A 24,589-nucleotide genomic window follows, 5' to 3' on the forward strand; every position below is an offset into this window, starting at 1 on the left:
TAGATTCATGTTCAAATATTGTGTAATAACTTGTCATCTCTTTCATGTGAGTATTATGTGATATAAATTGTTTATGTAAACTTCATTTTGTTGCATATAATGTTCATGTCATTTTAGATGGTTAATATGTATGCAGATCGAATGACTAAAATGCTAAAATGTCTCGCTTGTAATCATATTGTAATTTTCAATACAATGGACAAATGTGATTTATATTGGCGATCTAACAAATGAAAGACAATATGGATTGCCCCCAAAAAGGTTTCCAAAGACCAAAGAAGAAAACTTAAATTGATAAAAACTAATACACACTCCGTTCCATTGCTAGAGAATTCAAAAAAAATTTTGGTTAATTTTATAGACGCAAAGGAAGTGTTTGTGGACCAACTTACTTTAGGCTTGTTGAACTATTACCTGTAATGATTGTAACCAATGGAGATGTCTAAGTTGGCCTAAGAAACGGAGGGATCATTGCTAACACATTCATATTTTTTATTTTATTTTATTAACATACGGTATTCATGTTGGGGCTCTGACTAATCTGAATTCATATTGATAAGGCCTATATTAAAAGAGAAACACTCCATATCAAAAAAAAAAAAAAAAAAATTAAGCTCGAACTCGAAACTTTAATTAAAGGTAAATTATATATCTTATTTATCTTACTGCAGCTCCATGATATCTTTATTTATACAATTTTATATTCACCAGCGAATGTTTCTCATTTGAGAGGCCCAAATCCTAAGAAAAAACTAGTTGTGTATAAATCATTACATCTACCATGTTGCTGATTATTTTTTATCTTTCGGGTGGGCAAAAGGATTAACAATAGGAAGCTAATAAAAAGTATTACTCGTAATATATTGTTATTTTAAGAACAAAACTAACTAAAATGATTGAAAGTAAAGCATTACAAATTCTGCATATACAACTATGATTCTATCGCCAAATCAATTTACCAAAAAGAACAAATTTTTTCAATAATCCAAATATTTCTCTTTGGGATTCATAAATTTTTTGCTCGAGAATTTAATCCGTTGTAAGTCCTTTCTTACCAAAATTTTTGGATCTCCTTGACATGTTAAATAATTTACATGGTCATTGAAGGAATTACAAGAGTTGCAACTTAATGAATGTAACACAAAATTATAAATGATCGAACGTTCTTTTATTTTTCACCTTTTTTGTTCAACTCACCGGTTCACTGTAATTTTAAATTTTCTTTTCAATCTTCCATGCCCTGTTTGATACTTATATATAGTAGTAGTAGTGTTACAGTATCTGCAAATACTGGTTTAGTCAATATTACTCGGTTGATCATTGATAATTGTATATACCTAACTAACATTAATCTTCGAAATACTGGTGAAATACTATAAGGTCTTACATCGTTCAACCATATGGCCATGTACGCAAATGTTCCTTTTTAGGCCATAATTTAAATTTTGTCCCTATTTTAAAAATTGTGCCAATATAGCTCTTGAAAACTTATCTTTTGGGGATAATATTAAACCCCGGGTATAATGTTGTTCAACCTTAGTTTAATATTTGCAATAACTTACAAAATGTTAGAACGTGGTTTAACATTTTTAGTTTGCTCAAGATGAATCTTTAAGTCATAATCTAAAGTCTATAAGTTGTAAGAGAAATAAAAGAGTCATTTACTAAATAATTATCCAAAAAGGGATTAGATGACGAAGATTTTTGGATAATATCTTCAAATAGAACGTAAAAAAAATTATGAGCTACCTTATTTGATACCGTTATTTAAGCTGTACCTATTTTTAAATTTTTTTTACACATCTACTCATTTCGAAACTACTTCAGGCATGAAGTGTCTGAAATTACATATGAATGAATTCAAGCAAATATGGTTGAACTTCAACCACATAAGCATGAATTTTAGTCATATGAAACTATGGATACCACAAATTTAGAGCCTGTTTGGATAGGCTTATAAGTTGCTTATAAGCCGTTTTCAGTCTTTTTGAGTGTTTGGCTGGCCAGCTTAAAGTCATTTTGTGCATAAAATAAGCCAAAAAAAAAATAATTGGGCCCGTTTGGCTTAGCTTATCTAAAGCAGCTTATAAGCCAAAAAAAAATAAGTTAGCCTACCCCAATTTTTTTTTTTTAATTTTGGCTTATAAGCTGTTTCCAACTTATAAGCTGCTTATTTTAAGCCCATCCAAACAACCTCTTAAAGTTGTTCCGAAGTAAATAAACTTACATATTTTTACGCACTCAATATGACTTAAATAGTGATCTCAAATTCGGATATATGTGCATTTCAGCCTAGTTGAACAACTCCTTCCGGTTAAAAAAGGGTGTCCACTAATCTTTTATTTTTTGGTTCAAAAAATGCGTTTGCTTACAAAATCAAGAAATAATTAATTATATTTTTTCATATTTGCCCTTATTAAGCGTTTAGTAATCAAATCCCAACACTTATTTAATTATGAATAATTTAGTCAAATTGCTTATTTTTATCTAGAAATTAATATTTTCTTAAAAATATATAAATGACCAAGTGACCACTCTTTTTTAACCGGATGGAGTAACAATCAATTGGGCCAAACTTCAAACCATAATCAATAACAAGGGCCCACAGAAAGCAAATGCACGTTGTCCAACTAAGCAGAAGAAATCCAGTTAAACATGGCACACTCACGTATTCCTCCGCCTTATCTTTTAAAAAAAACTAGGTGCATTAAATATTCTCCCTCCAAAGTGTCCTAAATGAATAGGCAAAATAAATAGAGCAAAATAATACTCCCTCTCCGTAAAAAAGAGTGTCACTTAGTCATTTACACACTTCATAAAAAAATATTAATCACTAGAAAAAATAATGAAGAATTTGACTAAACTGCTCCAAATTAAATAGGTATTGAGATTTGATCACCTATCACTTAATAGGGGTAAATCTGAAAAATAATAAAGTTAATTCTTTTTTGATTTGATAAGTAGATACTCTTTTTGACCCAAGAAAAAAAGGCTAAGTGAATAGTCTTTTTGATCCGGAGGGAGTATATTTGATCAAACTTTCAAAAAATTATTTATTTGAAAATCATTTTATGTCAGAAATAACTTTTTAAAATATTTCAAAATCGCTTACTCCTATTATTTTTCTAAAATCTTGGTCAAACACCTTAATTCTCTAATATTTTTTTTTGCAAATAATAAGCAATTTGGGCTTCCTAAAAGCTTGGCCAAACATGTTGTAACCTATAAGTTATGTATATTGTTGGTAAGTTACTATGAGCAAATCTAATATGATAACCTGAGAAATAAAATAGTAAGTTGTTATAGCGCGTCAAAATAAATTATTGGTGTAAAACATTATTTGTGTTTATAAAATTAAATTCAAATAACCAAAAAAAAAAAAAATGGATAAAGGCAACATAATTGCTGAGAGCGAGTCCTTATTACATGAGAAGCGCATATATTCTTGTGAATACTAAAGCCTTTGGGTGGCAGTGTGGCACTCTTTTATGTCACCAATAATCCTACCTGTCGTCTAATATCACTTTTACTTTATAAATTTTACCTTTTGGTCCCTTGTGGTTTTGCATAGCTTTCTATTTAGTCCTTCATGTTTTCAATGTCTTTAATTAGGGGCATTTTAGTCAAATTACCTATTTTTGCCCAGGACTTAATATTTTTTTAAGGAGTGTTAAAATGGCTAAGTGGACACTCTTTTTGATCCGGAGGGATTAGAAAGTAATTGTTTCGTCATCCTATTTCTACCCCCTAACCCCTACGCCCCCACCCTTTTTTTTTTTTTTTCTCAATTAACAATTATTCTTCTCTCTCTCTCTCTTCCCTCCAATGTTATATAGTTTGGCTGTTTGAGAAAAAATAAATCATTGTTATCTTATTGAAATGCATTTTGGACTAATATTTCTCTCATTTTTTAATATTACGTGATTTCGTCTGGCTTAAATTTGAGATATTTTTTCATATCATGTGAGAATAATAATGTAAGAACTAGTAAAGTATACTAAGACGTTTGTTAGAATCATATACGTTGAAGAAACTCGATATACTGACCTCGTAATTTTGAGAGATAAAGTGATTCTCTATCTTTGATTAGGAAAGCAGCATATACCATGGGTAACGTTAGCAGCATATACCATGGGTAACGTTTGTTTATTCTCATCCTCCACTCTCTCTTCCATGTTGGAGGCCAAACATTATGTCAAATTTCCCAACTTGGAGCTCCGTTAGCCTCTAGTAAATCGGTAGATCTTCTAAAATAAAAAACACTATTTCAACCTTAACTATATCTATATATTAAACACACAGGACGCTAATTGGTAACACAATAAATATGGAGTATGATACATGCCTGGAGAAGTGTTATAAATTTTGCGTGAAAACTCCGATAAACAACGATAACAACTTTGTCCTAAAATAGTGATATTCCTAATCGTAAAAGTAGCTAGATGCACGAATAATGTAATGATTGTTGTGCTATCTCCTACATAAACATAGTAAACATGAATTCTCCATAAAGATACAAAGTACCAGCGGTTGAATAGTAAGACTCTGCGCACCAAAATAATAAATAATAATTATGCTCATATTAAGCTACTAAGCAAATATAAACATCACTAATAACCAAACATAACATTTATTATATGAAAATGATTTATTTTACGTGAGCAATCACATATTACATCCGAAATGCGTTGAGCTGAGGGTCTTTCAAAAATAACCTTTCTATCTCCACGAGGCAGAGATAAGATCTACATACATTTTATCCTCCCCAAACCCCACTTTCAGAATATATACTGAGTATGTTGTAGTTATTTTATCCGAAATTGTATTAGCAGATACTTTTTTGCCAACCAGACCAAAATTTTTAAAGGACTAAATCAATACCAACAAGAAACTACAAGGACGAAAAGTGAAAATGTTGTATCATTTCCCTCAATAGAAATTCAAACCACAAATCGAATTACATAGACCCAGACAAAAGCAAAAGCAAACCTTATAGGGAGAGAGAGAGCTCAATCTCTCTTCTAAAATAAATTTATCCCCCACTCTTTTTTTTTTCTTCAATTTTTTCTTTATTTGTATGGTTTATATATAGTTTCGAATTAATCGAAAACCTTATCAAAAATGGCGGAACAGAAGAGTAACAACAATAGGTGGAGTTGGGATGTGCCTGGATTTCAACCACGTAAGTCGTCGTCGTCGACGGAGGAGCACGCGCCGCCACTGACGCGTCCGTTGGCTCGCCGTTACTCGATCTCCGCCGCCGGTGCGCCACCGTCGCCGCCGCCGCATTCTGAGCTATCTAAACATGCTATCAACTCTAAGCTCTTCAAATTGAAGGATAAACTAAAGGTCTCTTATTTTCGTGCACTTTAAGTACTTTAATTAGAGATATTAGTGTGTTTTTGTATAATTGAAGTGTTATAATTACAATGCAATTGGAAATATATGGAGTATCTTTTTTTTTTTTTTTTTTTTGAAGTTTTTCTGGAAATTAGTGGTAGAGGATTAATGACTGTTCATTTGTGTTATTGAGAGATGGAAATGTTAAATTGTGAAGTTGTTAATTTGTTTCGGGTGCAAAACTCAATTCAAGGATAAACTAAAGGTCTCTAATTTTTTCATGACAATTCACATGGTTTAATACTTTATCTAAAGATATTAGTGTGTTTTTATGTAATTGAACAGAGTTGAAGTGTTCTAAAATGCAATGCAATTGGAAAGATATATATATATATATATATATTAATTTACTCGTGTTTGAAGTTTTTTCTCGAAATTAGTGGTATATGAGTAATGACTATGTTCATTTATAGCAGTGAGAGTGATTGATATTTAGTGGGCAGTAGAGTTATTGAGAGATGGAAATGTTAATTATTAAGCTCTTGAAATTGAAGGATAACTAAAGGTTTCTATTTTTTCATGCCAATTCGCGTGCTTTAGTACTTTATCTAGTGATATTAGTGGGTTTTTGTATAATTAAACTGAGTCGAAGCGTTTAAAATATACTGCAGTTAGAAAAATATATTCTTTATTTGTATTTAGTCGAGTTCAATGTTTTTCTGGAAACTAGTGGTAGAGGATTAATTGCTATGTTCATTTATAACAATGAGAGTGATTGATACTAGTGTACAGTAGTGTTATTGATAGAAGGAAATGTTAATTATTAAATTCTTAATTTGTTTCGGGTGAAAAATTCAATTTTGGAATTATATGGGATTATCCTCTTTTGGTCCTTGTTGTTGGGAATGGTTAGTTTGTTACTAGATTAACTAGTGTACAGTTTTACTATGTAGAGATGCAAAAATTCATAATCAAGATTTTAAATTTATTTAATAAGTTGAAATTTGTTTCCGCCACTGGGTGGAAAATTCCATTTGGAAGTATATTGAATTATTTTTGACTCCTATTAGTGGCTAACGGAATTTGTTTCTAAATTCTATGTGGTTAGCTCGAGACAGAGATGCCTATAAGTTCTAAAATTTGCTCAAAAATATTGATAATAAATTGTCTAAGCTCTAAGCAAGTTCGGTCATTGGATAAAAATTTAAGAATTACAACTTTAGTATGTGGAACTAAGAGATGTTCACGAGTGGTAGAGGTGGTAGTACGAGTGGTTGATGCTAGGGTACAATAATAACATAGAGAGATGGAATTTTTCTTGAGAAGATAAGCTAATCTTATAAATAAACCAGATAAAGTTTATGCTCTCACCACTGGACAATATTAGTAGAGGAGCATTAAAACAAAAGTACCACAGCTAATCCTGTAAAGACTCTAGCAGACTAGCAACTGTAAAACTATTTCAGCCTCATTTACATGTTCCATTCTACACCAAAAGCAAAAATAAAATAAAATATATAATTGGCCTTTATATTGTGAATGGAATTAGCAGCGTCTTCAAAACACTGGACCTCCAAATTTATTTCCATGGCTAAGGCTTTTCAGGATTGTACACCTTTGTTAGATCTTTGTAGCAAGAACTTACTGAAAAAAATAGCTGCTGATATGTATTCAGAAGGCTGAGAAATTCAGCAGCCCTGTCTACTTCTCAATCATTGAAATTTCTTCTAAAATGCATGCTCCAAGCGCCGTCAATTTGATTTCTGCTGAAGAAGGAAGAGAGAGTGGAAATTTTGAATACCATGTTCTTAATTTTTTTAGAAAAGTTAAACTCTTTTGACGCATGGAGTGAATGTTCCATTTTGGAATTATATTGAACTTTTTGGGTCCGTCGAAAATGGTTGGTTGGCTACCATTCTATGTATTTTTGATCATGTCTGAGGGAGCGAGAAAGACAGATCTTTACAGATTCTAGTATTTACTCTCTAGTAATAACTAGCAGGCTCTTGTGAATTCGTCTCTCAGATACACAATTAAAAATATTAACTTTGGCATGTCAAACACGAAGATCTCTACTAGTTATTACCGAGACATTAATTACAAGAGATATAGGCTATATACCAATGTTTATATTTAGTGGTAGTACAAGTGATTGATACTAGTGCACATTCATATTCTTGAGAGGCGGAAAAGTTAATCATATAGGTTCTCAATTGATTAGTAGCCTAAAATTTCTTTCCAATTATAGGGTGAAAGATTCCATAAGTATTTCTTTATAGCATCCAGTATTGGTATGTGGAAGTATCCAGTAGCTAGGACTAAGATTTTCCAGTATCCAGTAGCTAGGACTAAGTTTTTCCATACTAATCTGCAAAAGCAAAATGAGAGGGATATGGTAGGATTACCCAAAACAATCAAGATCAGCTTGACTAAACTTTGAAGATACCCATACGTAGGAGAGACAAGTCTAATAGGAAATTGCATGCGCTGCGACTTGTCTTTTAGATTCACTTATTGCTATCTAACCAATGAATTAGCAGTGTCAAAGTATAAACAATTGTGCACATAGTCAAGTCAAAATAGAGCATTTAATGCATCTCAGGAAAGGGCGTACTGGAATATAAATGAACACCTGATCGTCTGTTTTAAACCTTATAAAAAAAATTAATCTTTAACGTTATGAAAAGACACTTAAAGCTGGAAATATCTGAGCGTCCAATTCAAATTGGTGTAGCCCAAGGCTATTTCAAATAAGCCCTTAAAAAAACTCTTAGACAACCAATTCTGGATATATATCTCCAACACCCTTCAACACATGAAACCCATTACACTCTGAATGTCAAATCTATATCATGTCAAAAGATCCGAGCATCACTAAAATCCTTGAGGCAAAGGTGGTATTATGGTCCAGGACCATTATGGATACTCCAAGTCTAAAACCATTATGTAATGGATGTGTGTTATTGTGTGTCTCCATTCTATATTTTTATTACTTATTGTTGGAATGCATTCCCAATATTATTCCTATATTGGACATGGCCGACTTGACTGGACCATGTAATGTAGTGAAGTAAGAGAAATGAAGAGGAAGACACATTAGGGAGACTGATTGCAGTCTATTCATGCAAATATAGTGATGTAAACTTTGTGTTTGGCGTGTTTTTCCAGTTTACTGAAGGACATCCTAGCCTAGAATTAATCAAACCTTTTAAACAAGTTGTTTTGATGTAATGCATTAGCATGCAACTCCATGATTACCAGTACTATATTAAGCACAAGGCTTTAAACAAATTGCTACTAATTTTTTTGAAGGAGCTAATGTTATTTTTCCCCTTAGGGTAATTTGGGCGCGTTCTTCTGGAAAACGAAAAGATCTTGTTCCTAGATAATGTGACCTGTTCAGGGAAAAAGCAATTAAGTAATTTCTTACCGAGAACACTTGTTTTTTTTTTTCCGAGGTAGCTTGTCAGGGAAGATTACTCAGAGCTGAGACAAGAAGCCAGCGACCTGCAGGAATATTCCAATGCGAAACTAGACCGTGTGACACGCTACCTTGGTGTGCTTGCTGATAAAACCCGCAAGCTAGGTAAATGACCTGTACTACATCTATGTAGTTATTTTTATGTTTTGAGGCTTGCCATGAGGCCCAACCTAACTCAACCTGCGTTAGCCACATGCTTCTAGACATTCTTAAAGTGTTTATAAATATATCTTTCCTCAAATGTCCCAACATTTTTTAAAAGATGTTAATCACCTCGAGAATGCCTTAAAGTGTGCGGCTTTTGATACCTTTTGTGCTTCACTTCACTTATCACAATATTTTGCTTCAGTATGTTGAACTTAAATCCACGATGACGTTTGAGAAATCAAAGTTGATGATTTAGTTAAGAGTCTATATTTTCACAATTAAGAAGTTTATCATTGCTAACTTGTTTGTTTAAGAAAAGAAGGTTAATCTTTATTACTATGAATTATATATTTCAACATCTTTCTTCTTGTACTTTTGTTTTATGTTTATGATTTTCTTGTCATTACTCCCACGGAATTTATGTAATCTGTCATCATTAATAATATACCATTTTTTTTTATAAAGATCACTAATAATATACCATATTGGAAAAATTCAGTAGTGCTAACTCCCAATGCCCTGTTACACAGATAAAAGAACATCCCTAAACTCTATTAATTGCATAATGATAACACTTGATGTTTGCATCTTCAGAAAAAATGATAATCTATGGATTAAGATAGATAATTGAAATTTAATATTGTCTAGAAAGTTCAAATAAAAATTATTTTATGTGTCATTCTTTCCATTCCCTCTCCTTTTAGATCGCTTTCCTAAGATGTCCTTTTGGAAGTTGGGAAACCTTGTCAACAACAACAACAACATACCCAGTGAAATCCCACAAAGTGGGGTCTGGGGAGGGTAGAGTGTACACAGACCTAACCCCTACCTTGGGAGGTAGAGTGGATGTTTCCGGTAGACCCTCGGCACAAGGACAAGTAATTCATTGGGAAACCTTGTCAAACACATGTAAATTATAAGCTTTTCGCACATTGTGTCTGTTTGTAATAGATGGATCAACCAACATAAGACACAGATGCAACTTGAAGTTAATCAAGTTCCAAAGCCTTTGAGGAAAGATTACTGCTAATCTTGTACAGCTGAATTCTTTTTGGTCTTTTCTTCTGTCTTCTCCTGTCCTATTGTCTAATAAGTTTTGGTTATGGTGGCTTTTGATTACCTAGCATTCTGATCATAATTTGGATTTCTGGTTTCTCTCTCTACTTTTTCAGATCAAGCTGCACTTGAAACAGAAGCTAGAATCTCACCTCTGATATCGGAGAAGAAAAGGTTATTTAATGACTTATTAACTTCCCAAGGTATTTAGTTATCTATGCTCCTGGTTTTATTATTCTAGCTTCCAACCTTGTCTTAAAATGGGCATATACGATTTCTTTTGATAAGAAATATGTGCATATACATTAGCACTTGCGCGCACACGTGTATTTTCAATCTACATGAAATGTTCAAATCTAGAAATAAACTGTAATCTAGAAAAAATTATCTTTCAGTACTGTGACATTGATGTTTGTTGCCTTCGGATAGGCATAGAGATAAATCAGATATGTGTATGTAATACATAATATATGTAGATGAGACCTTATGTTATTATTTCAGGAAACATAAAGGTGTTTTGTCGTGTGAGGCCTCTTTTTGAAGATGAAGGTCCATCCATTGTCGAATTTCCTGATGATGTTACAGTCCGTATCAATACTGCTGATGATAGCGTAGCTAACCCGAAGAAGGATTTTGAATTAGACAGGGTTTATGGACCTCATGTAGGACAAGGTATTGGGGATTTACTTGTTTCCTTATTGTACTAGCTCTTGATGTGTAACTTAACATTATTAGTTCCTCTTTGTGCAGTTGAACTTTTTAGTGATGTTCAGCCATTTGTTCAGTCAGCATTTGATGGATACAATGTGGCTATATTTGCTTATGGTCAAGTACACTCAGGAAAGACCCACACTATGGTCTCTTACTCATCTCTTTGCGTCTTGTCCTTCTTTTTTCTTCATCTGTTTATTTTGAACGATTTATACATTTCTTCTCTTTATGCATTCCGAAAAACTGCCAATTGTAATCTGTTATGAACTGGGCAGGATTTAAATGCGTAAGATCTTATGAAATCTTTCCATTAGGAGGTTAATTTTTAAAGTTTGTATACTTAGTGTTGGTTGTCGAAATTCATTATTTATTGTACAATTGAGACACATTGAATACCTTGGGCCTTTACCAAAGTTTTGATCTGCTAAATACCCAACTCTTTTAAGCCGTTTGTTTGATATTAATGTTGGTTCCTCATTTTTCCCTCTTCATGCAGGAAGGATCCAGCCACGATCGTGGTTTATATGCTAGGTGTTTTGAGGAGCTCTTTGATTTATCCAACTCTGATGCAACGTCTACATCCAAATTTAATTTCTCAGTTTCCATTTCTGAACTTCATAATGAACAGGTTTTATATGATTTCATGTTTATCATTTAGATTTAACTGCTTTCTCACCTTTGGCATTATTATGATGATCCGATAAGGGATCCATATGTGAAATTTTTGAAGTTGGGGCTTTTCCAATTGTTGCAGATACGAGATCTGCTCATACATTCTGGAACTGATCTGCCGAAGGCTCGCATGGGGTCATTGGATTACTTTGTAGAACTTCTGCAGGAAAAAGTTGAAAATCCAATGGATTTCGGCAGAGTACTGAAATTAGCTTTTCAAAATCGAGGAAGTGATACATCAAAGTTTAGAGTATCTCATCTGTATGGTCCACAACTCTTTCTAGTTGGTACCTGTCTTTTGCTGTATATGGCTTTTCCTTCAACAAAAAAACAATTTAGTTCCTGTAGAACATGTTCATTTTTTTTTTTTTGATAAAATAAGATGTTGTATTAGGAAGGCATCAAGTAGATGCAAGTTACATACACAAAAGAATCATGGTTAACTCCTGAGAACAAAAACTTCAATTCTAAATCAGGGATTGAAAAAGGTTCCTTTTCTGGGAAAAAGAACATACTCAACATAAGAAACATTAGTTCTTTCCTGCCATAATCTCACTCGAGATTCTGTTTTGTCTAAAATTGCTATTCCTCTGTGCTGAGCTCATTACTCTACATATATTTTATTTGGTCGAGGTACTTGGAGTTGCATCAGTTGTGCACTCCTTCATACTGTTATGGCATAACTTTTTAATCTTGTAACTCTGTTCTCTAATGTAAGGTTCTCAAAGCAAAGAAAGAAAGAAAAAAGTTCCTGATTAGCATGTAGGCACGACTCTATCTCCATTACGTCTCTGTATGACTCTATCTGTACTTCTTGCAACGCAAATGCAGTTTCTGTATGTCAATGTGATGCATTTTTTTCCGAGTTGTCTAATTGTTTGGAGAAATAACACTGGTGTGTTTTCCATTTCTTCTAATTGTATGTTTCTTTGGTCTTGCAATTCTCAGGATCGTCACTGTACATATACATTATACCAACTCGATCACTGGAGAGACCTCATATAGCAAGCTCTCTCTTGTCGATTTGGCTGGAAGTGAAAGCACTATTGAAGAGGATAGTGGGGAGCATGCAACAGAGTTACTTCATGTCATGAAATCACTTTCTGCGTAAGGGTTCATGTCAACCTTTTGTTATCAATAATAATTGTATTCTCAACCCATGCATGTTCACTTCCCATATCTAGGACACAGCGGTAAGGAGTTTATGGTGTATTTGTTGGATCACAAATGGAATTTGGTGCATCACTTTTTGCAATTTCGGTCCCATGAAGACCTTCTCTTTGTTCTCAGTCCATTTCTGTTTCCGGATTGAAACTCTGAATGCCTTTGTTTAGCTGATGACATTCATGTGATGGTTTTTAAACTCGAAAAATATTGGCTTTTAAAGCCTATCTTATGTCTTATTTCTCAATTTTCATACACGCAAGATCACTGGGAGAGTTCTAAAGGGCAATGCTTATAGGCATGGAAGCTTAAAACAAGGAGGACAGTTGATCCCCCAGTCAAGTGTGTGACAAGAGCTCCTACAGGGGCTGATTACATTAGAGCTTTTGAGAACATAGTTGGGCGAAGAAAACCAATTTCTTCGATTTGTTTCTATAATGATGCTTGTGAGATGTTTACAATTGTGTACACCCTCGTGGAACAATTAAATATGACAGAAAAAGAAATCTGAGATACTTTGTTTTAGTGCTCTCTCTCTGTTTTTATACTCACCTTTGATACTGACATGCAGATTGGGAGATGTTTTGAATTCCTTGACATCAAAAAAGGACACTGTTCCATATGAAAATTCAATGCTCACCAAAGTACTTGCAGACTCACTAGGTAACTAATTGATTATTGTACTGGTCAATATAATTCTTCAATACTATATTGCTATATAAAAACATACATACATACAAACACACACGAGGCCAATTTTCTCCTCTATGGTGAAGGGCTCTTCTGCGAAATTCTGTTAACTGATCTTCAGAGACATTGAAGAGCTCTACTCAAATGTGCTTTATTTTATGTTGACGTCTACTCATATACTCTTCTTCTCCATGACTAAAACTATATTTCTTACTATTTATTGTTTACTTTTATCGCTGCCCCAACTAGCTTTGGATTGAGGCATCATTGATTGAATGATTGATTTATATTATTGTAATTTCTTAAAGCTTAGATTTCTGGCTGTATCATGTAGGAGATTGGAATTATTGCCTCACTATAATAGAGCTAGCAATCTATCTTTGTACCATCTGCATCTTGTTGATGCCATCAATGATACTTTATCAAAAAAGAACGAGACTGTTGCCTTCGGTTTTCTGAGGCATTATTTTTGTCACCTTATTGCTAAGTAGATAATATAGAGTATGATAATAGATACATGTATATTTGGATTGATCCATCAAGTACACATCATTTTATGATTATTTGGCTGGACCCTAGCATGGCTTGTTCAAATAAAAGGGGAGGCTTTCTAAAGGGTGCAATTTCTGGATTCTGCCCTTTGACTTGCTTTAGCAAGTTCCCTTGACAACATGTACTTATTGCTTTTATAGTCTAAGATGCTATTATGCTTTCTTGATGGGAAATTTATTGGTCCAACCAACATCTTGAGGATAAATGTAACACTCACTTTAACCCTACATTGTTTCTCCTAGAGTTGGACTTGGGTAGGCCAAAATTCGAAACTTATCTAGTGTGCAAGTTGGTGAAGACAGAATTTGGTAAATAGAAGTGTTCCCTCTAACAACTTAAGCTTTTATATTGGATGTTCACACCATTCGACATGGTATCATAGCAGGCGAGGTCCTGGTTCAATTCTCACTGCCACCGTTATCAATAAGAATTTCCACGTGTTTGGCTCATGAGAAAATCAAGCCCACACATTAGGGGTTGTATTGAAGATATAATTAAGTAAATAATAGTGTGCTCTCTCTAACAATTTTACAATTTAAGCTTTTAGATGAGACGGTCGCACAATTAAACACAAGTGATGCTTACAATTTGAAGCTGCATATTGAGGGGATTAGTTGATAATGAAAACTAATAAGGTCTCTTAGCATTTGTGTTCTTGATGGCATCTGTGGTTTACATCTGGAGGGAAAGAGTATCTGTCTTTTGCCTTACAGAATGTTTTTAAGCCTTACACTATGTTGCAACAACACCTCTTACTCTTAGATGTTTTTTATTTTTTTAATTCTGTTATCCCTTGTAAAGTCTATTTGCAGGCTAGACACCTCTAATATTTTTTCGCCTCTTCTTTTTGCAGGTGGAAGTGCAAAGACACTTCTTATTGTTAATGTCTGTCCGAATGCTTCAAATTTGGCTGAGACGTTATCGTCCCTCAATTTTTCTTCTAGAGCTAGAAATGCCACACTAAGCCTTGGGAATCGAGATACAATCAAGAAATGGAGAGATATTGTAAGTCTTGATTTGTTGACCGTGGACTCTCAAAGAGGAGTATGGCGGATGGTCCAAGTCCCTGTTTTTTTTTTTTTTTTTTTTTCTTATTTGGGGTTAGGGCAATGTTGTTTACTTTGATGTAGATGTACATTACACAGTGACATTCAGAAGTTGAAGTTTGATTCACCCGCTAAGTGATCTGTGGGTTGGTCAATACATATGGACATGAAACGGTCTCTCAATTAATTATGAATTCTACTGTTTCTCTTTTGGTAGGCCAATGATGCACGCAAGGAACTCTATGACAAGGAGAAGGAGATTACTGATCAGAAGCAAGAAATAGTTGGGCTAAAACAGGAACTGAAACAGGCCAATGATCAAGGAGTTCTACTCTTCAATGAAGTTCAAAAGGCATGGAAAGTTTCTTCTACACTACAGTCAGACCTAAAGGTTCGTGGCTTTTTCTTTTTGTTTCCTGTTTCTTTCTCATTATTTAATCAGCCTAAACTTACCATATATTTGATTTCTCATAACTTTTAAAACTTCAAGGTGGTTCTTGTTAGAATAATATAAGAGGAAAGATCTTGTTTCTGCTACTAAAATTGAACATTTCTCTAGTTGGTTGCATGTGTCTCTTAAGAGATTGTGGTGCTATTTTTTGTGGTGTAAAAGCGGCAAAAGCTTACTTTATCTAAGAGAAGTCTATATGGTTAACTATTCTTAGGATGTATTGAAGCATATATGCTTACATAGGGGCCTATGGGTCTTTTACATACTGTCAGAGACACTTACCTTTTAGTCTGGTCCACGCTGTTCCCAGCGATATTATAGTGCATGTTTTGTTTGTTACTCTTCTCTCTCTCTCACATTTTCCATAATGTTGATCGTCTTTCTTTGGCAAGACCAAGACAAAACCAAAGATAAATTTGAGTGATTGACATGGTGAAGTCTGTTTACGTGGTCCTTGTTATTTATTGTATGATTGGACTACTTAATAGTTTAAAACTTGTAATTTGTTCTGCTGATGTTACTACTATTACAAATTTCTACTCGTTTTCTTCTACGTCACAAGGGGAAGTGTTGCTTCTGAAAGTATATTGGTTTATTCTCTCAGAGTATATTGGTTTATTCTCTCAGAGTATGCTAATTTTCTTTCCTCTGTCCAAACTGATAAAACTCAAACCTTATGTCTGGTTGGGAAGCATGTTACTAATAAGATCCAGTGTTTTCCCTCTGATGTAGGCTGAGAATATCATGATCACGGATAAACTTAAGACAGAGAAGGATCAAAATACTCAAATTAGAAATCAAGTAGCTCAACTTTTACAGTTGGAGCAAGAACAGAAATTGCAGATACAACAACGTGATTCAACTATTCAGATGTTGCAGGTTAGTTGCTTGCTATACAATTGCCTTTTGCTCTCTTAGCCCTGAATCTGTATACCGTAATCAAGTTAATCTACCTTTTTAAGATGTTATCTTGCTACATTATTCTTCTCATTGTTGCATACCGCTGGTTAATTTCAAATTGTTGCTAATGGACTCAGCCTTTTGTCTAATAGCCTACATGATATTGACTCAATTTTTCTAAGGGGAAGGTCCATCAAGGTAGCTTGTTACCTGGGCCTTCATGCGTCGCCCCAAGTCATTGCCCCATAGCCCAGGCCTGGGGCACTCCACTGAAACAAAAAAACTTTCAAATTGTTAGTACATCAGCCAACAATGGAAGTATAACAGAAAAGTGGGAAATATCTTAAGACTGTCATACATTTTTCCCTTTGAGGCTTGGGGATTATGATCTTACAAGCTTGAATAAAAAGATTACACGGGGTTTATGATTTATCATTTATGTAGACAACAACGATAATATTTAACAAAGAACGTCTCAAACATTGTTACTGTTCAAATTGGCTCAGTTCAAGATTCTTGATGCTTTCATGTCAAGCAGGTTATTACTTACTTATGTGCTGGCCCATCGCTGTATGCTAGAGAAGCTATTTTTGTGGCTCAAACTTGAAACAGGATATCTTTGCCTCGAGGCTCACTGTTTTCAATTTTGTGATGGATGCCTATTCAGTCAACATTCCATACTGTGTTATTTTAGTTTCTGCAAGTTTACTTGCATCGTGATATTTCTCGCATTGTCTACCTTTTATTGATATACGTATTTTTATAACGTAAACTGCATTTCACCTTTTTGTTGTGGTTGAAGAAATACATTTTCCTTTTGCACATGATTCTGCTTGAAATTTCTGATCAACTTATATTGTTGTTGTTGTTGTTATGTTGTAGGCCAAACTGCAAGCTCTTGAATCACAGTTAACTGAGGCAGTACGTGCCAGTGAGGCTAGGTTAAAAGATGGGTCCGAGTCAAGATCTGCAGATCAAACAGGTTTGAAGGCAACGAGGGATGACATTGACTCAACAGCTGTTACCAAGAGGCTAGAAGAGGAACTTTTAAAACGTGACGCACTTATTGAGGTAGCTTATTCATGCTGACTGTGTATATGTGGTACATGGTTTTATATTCTTTAGGTAAATTCTGTTAAAGAGGAATAACAGTAAGGATGAATAGGCTTTGGTCCTTGTGTAGATTTTATGGGCCATTAATATGCTTAAATTAAAGAATCTTTATCTATATGTTTAATTAGTATCTTCCGGAAATGGAAATTTGAATCTTTTGAGCTTTTTCCTGGGTTAGATATATCTTGCTATTCATTTGAGTCATTAATGTGTTTTGTCTTTCTGACAGAAATTGCATGAAGAAAATGAGAAGTTATTTGATCGTTTGACAGAGAAAGCCTCTCTAGCTGGATCAACACAGGTAATAATAGTGGTGTCCCAAGTATTTTTCTCGGATGTGCTAGAATTTTAATTCTTTAATTAATTTATTCCTAACTGTTGAAAACTTGGAATGTGTGACCATCTCATTTAAAAACTTAAAAGCTTAAGCTGTTAGAGATAGCAAACTTATATTTTCTTAACTATGAGTTCAACACTTACACTGTTATATTCTCTTGATATGATGGGTTCAAGGGACTTTAGGCTACCTTATATTTATTTGGACATCATTGATGATTAGGCAGCAAACTTGAGATTAAGATTTAAATTTCTCAAAACAGAAGTGGTCAAGAGATGAAACTTTGTCATGAGAAAGAAAAAGGGTACTAATTGACAGATTTACCTTACTGGAGAATGGTACTGAGGAACAGAGTGATATTGATTTATGGGAAAGAACAGACTGAAGATATCCTGCATTATGATGGGTAGCTCCCTATCAGATGTCTTTGGATACATAGTAATCATGATTTGAGATTGGTTGCAAGAATTGCGGAGTTAATATTTGTGCCATGGAATGAATCTCTCTCTATGGTGTTCGGTAAACATCCTTGGATTTGAATCATAAGATTTCTGCTATTAGTCACTCGTAATTATCATGTGAATGCCTTTTGCTTTTGTTTTATTTCTGATCATCTATGCTAAACTGATAGATTGCGTGGCTCGAGCATTTTGCTCTTGCTGAAAGAGTGCTTTATTCTCATCTTAAAGCTGTTATCAGTAAAGCTCATTGGTGCTCTTTTTGCACAGGTGTCTAGTTCATTACCAAAAGCTCCAACTGCTCAGAATAGAGAAACTGGAAGGTGTATACTGTTAATAGATTAAGCATTTTGTGGTTTCCCTATTGTCTTTTCTGTACTTTCATGGTTATTAACTGCATCTTGCGTTGTGGGTGACAGAACTGATATCAATGTCAAAGGACGTACTACAGATGTGCTAGCATTGCCCTCACCAACTGATAAGCCAGATGGCACTGTTGCTTTGGTTAAATCTGGTGGTGAAAAGGTCAAGACTACCCCAGCTGGAGAATATCTTACTTCTGCATTGAACGAATTTGATCCTGATCAATATGATGGTCTTGCTGCAATCACTGATGGAGCGAACAAGCTTTTGATGCTGGTAAGATCCTTTTCCCCTTTTGCTCTCTGGAGCACGCAGTAGGTCGTCTCGTCTGAGAATATGCTCTATTCGGAGTCTTTATGGAAATATCAAACTTTTTAGCAACTATTTAGAAATCAAGCTGGACATGCTCAAGTACGTGCATTGATGTCAAAGAAAGAAATAATTATATTTATTTGTATCAAACTGGACATAGTTAATTATATGAAGTGATATCAGATCACTTAATCATATCTGGATGATGGTGTGATGACATCAGCTTCAATTTAGTCTACAAATAATCGACCACTTTCTTTGAACCTATGGATGTACCCTATCCTGCTATAACTACAACGTTTTGGTCATTTATATCAGGTTTTGGCAGCAGTCATCAAAGCAGGTGCCTCTAGGGAGCATGAAATACTTGCTGAAATTCGAGATGCCGTCTTTGCTTTCATTCGTAAAATGGAGCCAAAGAGAGTGATGGATACCATGCTTGTTTCCCGTGTTAGGATTTTATATATAAGATCCTTGCTTGCTAGGTCGCCGGAGTTGCAATCCATAAAGGTAATAGATTCTTGGCCGTTCTTCCAGAGACTATTCTAGTGGATTTCTGTACTGCCTTTTTGACTGTCGAAAGCAACTGCCTGTTGAATTATCTAGGTTTCTCCCGTTGAGCGTTTCCTGGAGAAAGCTAATAGTGGCCGAAGCAGAAGCTCTAGCCGTGGTAGCAGCCCTGGAAGATCGCCTATTCGTTATGATTCAAGTAGGAATGCACTGGTTGATGAACATATTCAAGGGTTTAAAGTAAATTTAAAGCCAGAAAAGAAATCAAAATTATCATCTGTTGTTCTGAAGATACGTGGTATTGATCAGGTGACTTAAATGCATTACAAGCAATGTGCCTGTCCCTCTTCCCTGTCTGCTTCTTTTTTCGGTGATTGTTAGGTTGTCTGTTAGCTTTGGTCTGTTAAAGGAATGAAATACGTTTTTTTTTTGAAGATGGTAACAGATTTCAGTTTGCTAATTTAGTAGTCCAAAAAATTAACCAAAAGCTAGCCTCGTGACAGTTACAAGGATCCAGTGAGATCTACTAGAGACTCTACAACTTGTACAAAGGCTTCTTTACACCAAACGTAAAACAAAAATATACACGTCATCTTGATCTTTTGTTCAGAGTTAGCTAAATTTTCAAAGCATCTTGAATTCCTTTCCATCAAAATACATGCTGGGACAATTCTCCACCACCTCTTATGCCCCATACCAGTACCTGCGCCATTCCAGCATGCCATCATTTCATCAGTTCTCCTGGGCATTGTCCAGCTGAGGTACATACTTGATATATATTTTGATTAGCTGCGCAACCAAAGGTGTGGCCCATTGGTCAATGAAGTGGGTGCAAACCTTGGAGATCAGGGTTCCAATCCCACCAAAAACACTAGTTTCTTTCATCTGTCTAAGCCTTGGACAGAGTTGCAAGGTACCTGTGTTGGTGGAGGTAGCAGGTACCTCGCGATATAGTTGAGATGCGTCCAAGTTGGCTCAGACAATTGTTATGAAAGAAACTGATTGTGCTGATTGTGTTATTTTTGCTTTATTTATGCTTTATATTTTCCCTCTATTGTCTCTAACTTTTTATCTGTGCATGTTATATCTATTTAACGTTCAATTGGTAGTGGCTTATGTGACTTGGAGTTTAATCATATAGGACATACAGAGGCAGCATGTAACTGGTGGAAAGCTTAGGGAGATAACTGAGGAAGCTAAAAGTTTTGCGGTTGGAAACAGAGCTCTTGCTGCTCTTTTTGTACATACTCCAGCTGGCGAGCTTCAACGCCAGATCAGGAACTGGCTTGCAGAGAACTTCGACTTTCTTTCTGTCACTGACGACACAGTTGGTGGAGCGACGGGTCAGCTCGAGCTTCTGTCTACTGCAATAATGGATGGATGGATGGCTGGACTAGGTGCTGCAATGCTCCCTCACACTGATGCACTTGGTCAACTCTTATCTGAATATGCAAAGAGAGTTTATAATTCCCAACTCCAGCACTTGAAGGTACTTACATGTTATCTTTTGATTTTATTCCCTCCATCACATACTATTGACCTCTTATTTTTTGCCTATGCCTATTTACTTAGAGCACTTCCAATGGGAAACTTTTCCTTTGGGAAATTCAGACTGTATACAAGAGTTGTACGTTTATATCTTAAAGTGATGTCTTTCTATTTGCTGCTCCACTTCTTTTGCATTTCAAGTTATTATATTTATCACTTGTCTATACAAGTCTAATTATCATAAGCTGTTCACAATACACTATACTTGTTTATCTTGTAGGGATGTTAGGGTTATTACTATTGGTATTATTATTTTCATTAACTACATGTTCATCATTATGCTTCTGAAATCAGCATGTGTTGGAATTTGAGTTTGCTTGTGTTTGTCTCTTCTGTTGTTTGTTTGATAGTAAAATGATTGTTTACCTATGTTTCCCGAATTTTCTCTTTGTTGTGGAAGGAGTGGCAATTTGTGGTACTTCTCCTTTAGGGCTATTTTTTATCTGAAATTCCTCGCCATCTCTTAGAAACGATGCCAGCTTCCAATCTTAAAATATGATCGAAAAAATAATAAATTCTTCTTTTTCTTCTTCTCTCTCATTCACCCCTTGGCACAAAATAAAAGTCACGGGGGCCAGCAGAACTTCTCTCTTTTCCTGCCTTTCCCTGACCTGTTGGTGTTTGCTTGGTTTTTGTTGGGGTTACATGTCTATGGACTATGGTTGCCAAAGGCTGAACAAGTCTGTTGGTGAAGATGTCATCCGGTAAGAAGTTTTTGTCTCACTATACGAACACGTGGATTTGGTCCCCCACGTGAGACATAAGAAAAATCTAGAGTCATATCCACTCTTACAGAAAATCTAAAATTTGGCTCAAACGGGGCTCCAGGTGAGGATGTTTTGCTCATTCGTGGGTGTCTTGTCAGCTTATCCTCACTATCAAATAAACAGCATAGCTTTGGTGTGGGCGGCTGAACACTTTTAACTCAGGGCAACTCCTTTCAAAGCCATATTTTAACATTGTAGCAAGTATGCAATTGAGCTTGCATTTATAAAACCACATCTTAATCTCGACCACGTTATGCTGTTGTTGCACGGGCAGCTATGTTCTTCTTTCTCTCTCCCTCTCTCTCTATCTGTGAGTGGTGGCGAGTAGCCCAACCTATTCTCTTTGCATGATTTTACAAATAATGGTATACACTTATTTATCCCCCCGGACCCCCTATCCCCTCAGAAAAGAAGAAAGAAACTTAATATGCAGTTCTTGTCAAGCGCAATCCTAATATTGGATTAGTTTTGCTTTAATTGCTTACCGTTTGTCGTAGTGTTTATACAGTTTTACACAAGAAAAGTAGATGGATCCAGTTAGAGTCTCTCTTTTGTCTTGTCTCCTGCTTATGCTGTTCTAATTCAATTCTTTATCAGGACATTGCAGGTACACTGGCAACTGAAGTGGCAGAAGACTCTACACATGTGGCGAAGCTGCGTTCAGCTTTAGAATCTGTTGATCACAAACGAAGAAAGGTGCGTTAGTAGATTGAATTGCTACTTTTGATAATGTATGTAATCTCCATGCAATACTGAATACTACCGATGAACCAACATAGCTGCAGATTATCTACTATGGATTTCTTTTGATGAAGAAAGCCGTATTACATGACAGTTGCTCTCTGTTGTTGACTTAATTAATATTTTAAGTGAACCGCAATTGCTCGATAAACTGTAAAGCAAGAACTTCAATTTAATTCTATATCCTGAACTGTTGAAAGATTCCAGGAGGTGTTAGAAAGTTGGGCTGAGGATGATTATCCACCGTATCCTTATGCCAAGGTTACTGAGTATCCCACAGCCTGTCGTATAAACTCATTATCTTGCATAGAGCATTTTATTTGAATTTTAGATGGTCTGGCAAGTATGACTCAGTTACCTTCATAATCAGATTTTGCAACAAATGAGAAGTGATATGACAATGTTGACATTAGAAGATGGAAGTTCACCAGTTCGAAATCCTTCTACAGCAGCTGAAGATGCCAGACTTGCATCCTTGGTTTCCCTTGATGGCATTTTGAAACTAGTCAAGGTTTTTTATTTGCCAGTCACTTTCCTTTGAATTGTTTTTTTTCTTAACTGTGCTGGTGAATCAAAAGGCAAGACTAATCTGATGAATTAACTTTAACAGGACGTCTTGAGGCAATCCTCTGTGAACACCCTCAGTAAGAGTAGGAAGAAAGCTATGCTTGCTTCTCTAGATGAACTTGCAGAACGAATGCCTTCCTTGCTTGACATTGATCATCCATGTGCTCAGAGGCACATTGAAGAAGCACGGCATGCTGTTGAGGTACATCGTTACTTTCATCGCTGGTGGTTGTTAAATATCTGGTGTTTCTGAATGTCATCCCTGAAGATAGGAGCCCAAATGTTGACTATTACACAATGTTTTAGCATAAATATTTCATGTGTACTGTAGCTGTGTGGCCCTTCAATTAACTGAGGAAGGCAATGTTCGATTGTTTGCCAATATTTACCTGTTGTGGTTGGGTGTAGATGTGACAACATTCTATTTACTTGAGAAAATGTTAGTCTTAGAGAGAAATACTTGTGTCTAGCTTTGAATATTTGAGTGGACGCTATTACTAACTGCAGCTGAGCTGTCACGAGAGAACAAACATAGCAAAGTGCAGAAGATACTACTAAGATAAATTGCTGAAATGATATGGATAGTATAATTTTTTATTACAAAAATTTAGTCCTACATTATTTGCAGATATATTTCCAGTTCTATTCATATATGAGATTGTCATTCAACTAGGATAGATACTGTTTTTGCTTTCAACTAATGTGTTTTGTCTTTCTAACGATTTGACACAGTCGATTCCTGAAGAGGATGACCGGCTTCATGACACCGTACATGCTTCTCGGCATCCTGCGGATGGGGGATTAGGGGGTGAAACTGACGTGGCACAGTGGAACGTTCTTCAGTTCAACACAGGCTCAACAAACCCATTTATCATCAAGTGTGGAGCTAACTCAAACTCTGAACTGGTCATCAAAGCTGATGCACGAGTTCAAGAGCCTAAAGGGGGTGAGATTGTCCGAGTTGTTCCCAGACCAACCGTTCTTGAAGATATGAGCTTGGATGCGATGAAACAGTTATTCACACAGCTTCCAGAGGCTCTAAGCTTGCTTGCTCTTGCAAGGACAGCAGATGGAACCAGAGCTCGGTATTCCAGACTCTACAGGACTCTTGCCATGAAGGTTCCAGCATTGAGAGACCTTGTTAATGAACTTGAGAAGGGCGGAGTGCTGAAGGATGTCAAGTCATGATAGGTCTTATTGCTTCGGCATAGGGTCTTCGTGCATATCTTTCAGTTTTGTTGGATCAATGCCAGGTTGTATCTCTTGTGCAACAACACTTCAGGTGTGCTGATTATTTCAGTTGTGTTGCCTACTTGGCCTGTAATTTTGGTAATGACACGGTAATGTTGCCCCAATTTTCAATTTTGGGTTTCAAGTTGTGTATAGTTGTATCATGTGTAACATTGTGTAACATGCCATATCTGGCTTTTTATTTATTCAGAAATGTTCCCTATCCTGTTGTTCTAGAGCAATTCTGCTTACCGCACCGGTGAAATAGATGGAAGTGAACAAACACATTGCAAATTAACTCTTTTGGAGCATCAAATTAAGAGTTTATGCTGGACAGTTGATTGCAGATATTCGTTTCTGAAGCGTAGTGTTATGTCTACAAACTTCATATAAGCTCTCATCTTGGTTAATGCTATACAAGTTTTGTTTTTTT

At 35.4% G+C, this 24,589-nt stretch overlaps 1 protein-coding gene across 1 annotated transcript; it reads left to right on the forward strand.

Annotated features, from left to right (window-relative positions):
• Positions 1-4,969: 4,969 nt before the first annotated feature.
• LOC132615323 (kinesin-like protein KIN-14B) lies at positions 4,970-24,504 on the forward strand. Its single transcript, XM_060329908.1, has 23 exons — positions 4,970-5,349; positions 8,803-8,926; positions 10,141-10,227; positions 10,526-10,696; positions 10,775-10,881; positions 11,232-11,363; positions 11,490-11,668; positions 12,356-12,514; positions 13,143-13,234; positions 14,667-14,818; positions 15,077-15,250; positions 16,043-16,189; positions 17,093-17,281; positions 17,553-17,624; positions 18,389-18,441; positions 18,538-18,757; positions 19,112-19,303; positions 19,400-19,612; positions 20,445-20,792; positions 22,216-22,314; positions 22,730-22,870; positions 22,970-23,128; positions 23,659-24,504. The coding sequence occupies exons 1-23, from the start codon at positions 5,122-5,124 to the stop codon at positions 24,112-24,114; spliced, it is 3,894 nt and encodes a 1,297-aa protein (XP_060185891.1). The 5' UTR covers positions 4,970-5,121; the 3' UTR covers positions 24,115-24,504.
• Positions 24,505-24,589: the final 85 nt, after the last annotated feature.

The sequence above is a fragment of the Lycium barbarum genome, chromosome 10 (genome assembly GCF_019175385.1).
Source record: "Lycium barbarum isolate Lr01 chromosome 10, ASM1917538v2, whole genome shotgun sequence".
Lineage (NCBI taxonomy): Eukaryota > Viridiplantae > Streptophyta > Magnoliopsida > Solanales > Solanaceae > Lycium > Lycium barbarum.

Coding starts and splice junctions, on each gene's coding strand:
- LOC132615323 (XM_060329908.1), top strand. CDS start 5,122: ATGGCGGAACAGAAGAGTAACAACAATAGGTGGAGTTGGGATGTGCCT. Junction 5,350..8,802: donor AATTGAAGGATAAACTAAAG/GTCTCTTATTTT, acceptor TTTCCGAGGTAG/CTTGTCAGGGAAGATTACTC. Junction 18,758..19,111: donor CGAACAAGCTTTTGATGCTG/GTAAGATCCTTT, acceptor CATTTATATCAG/GTTTTGGCAGCAGTCATCAA.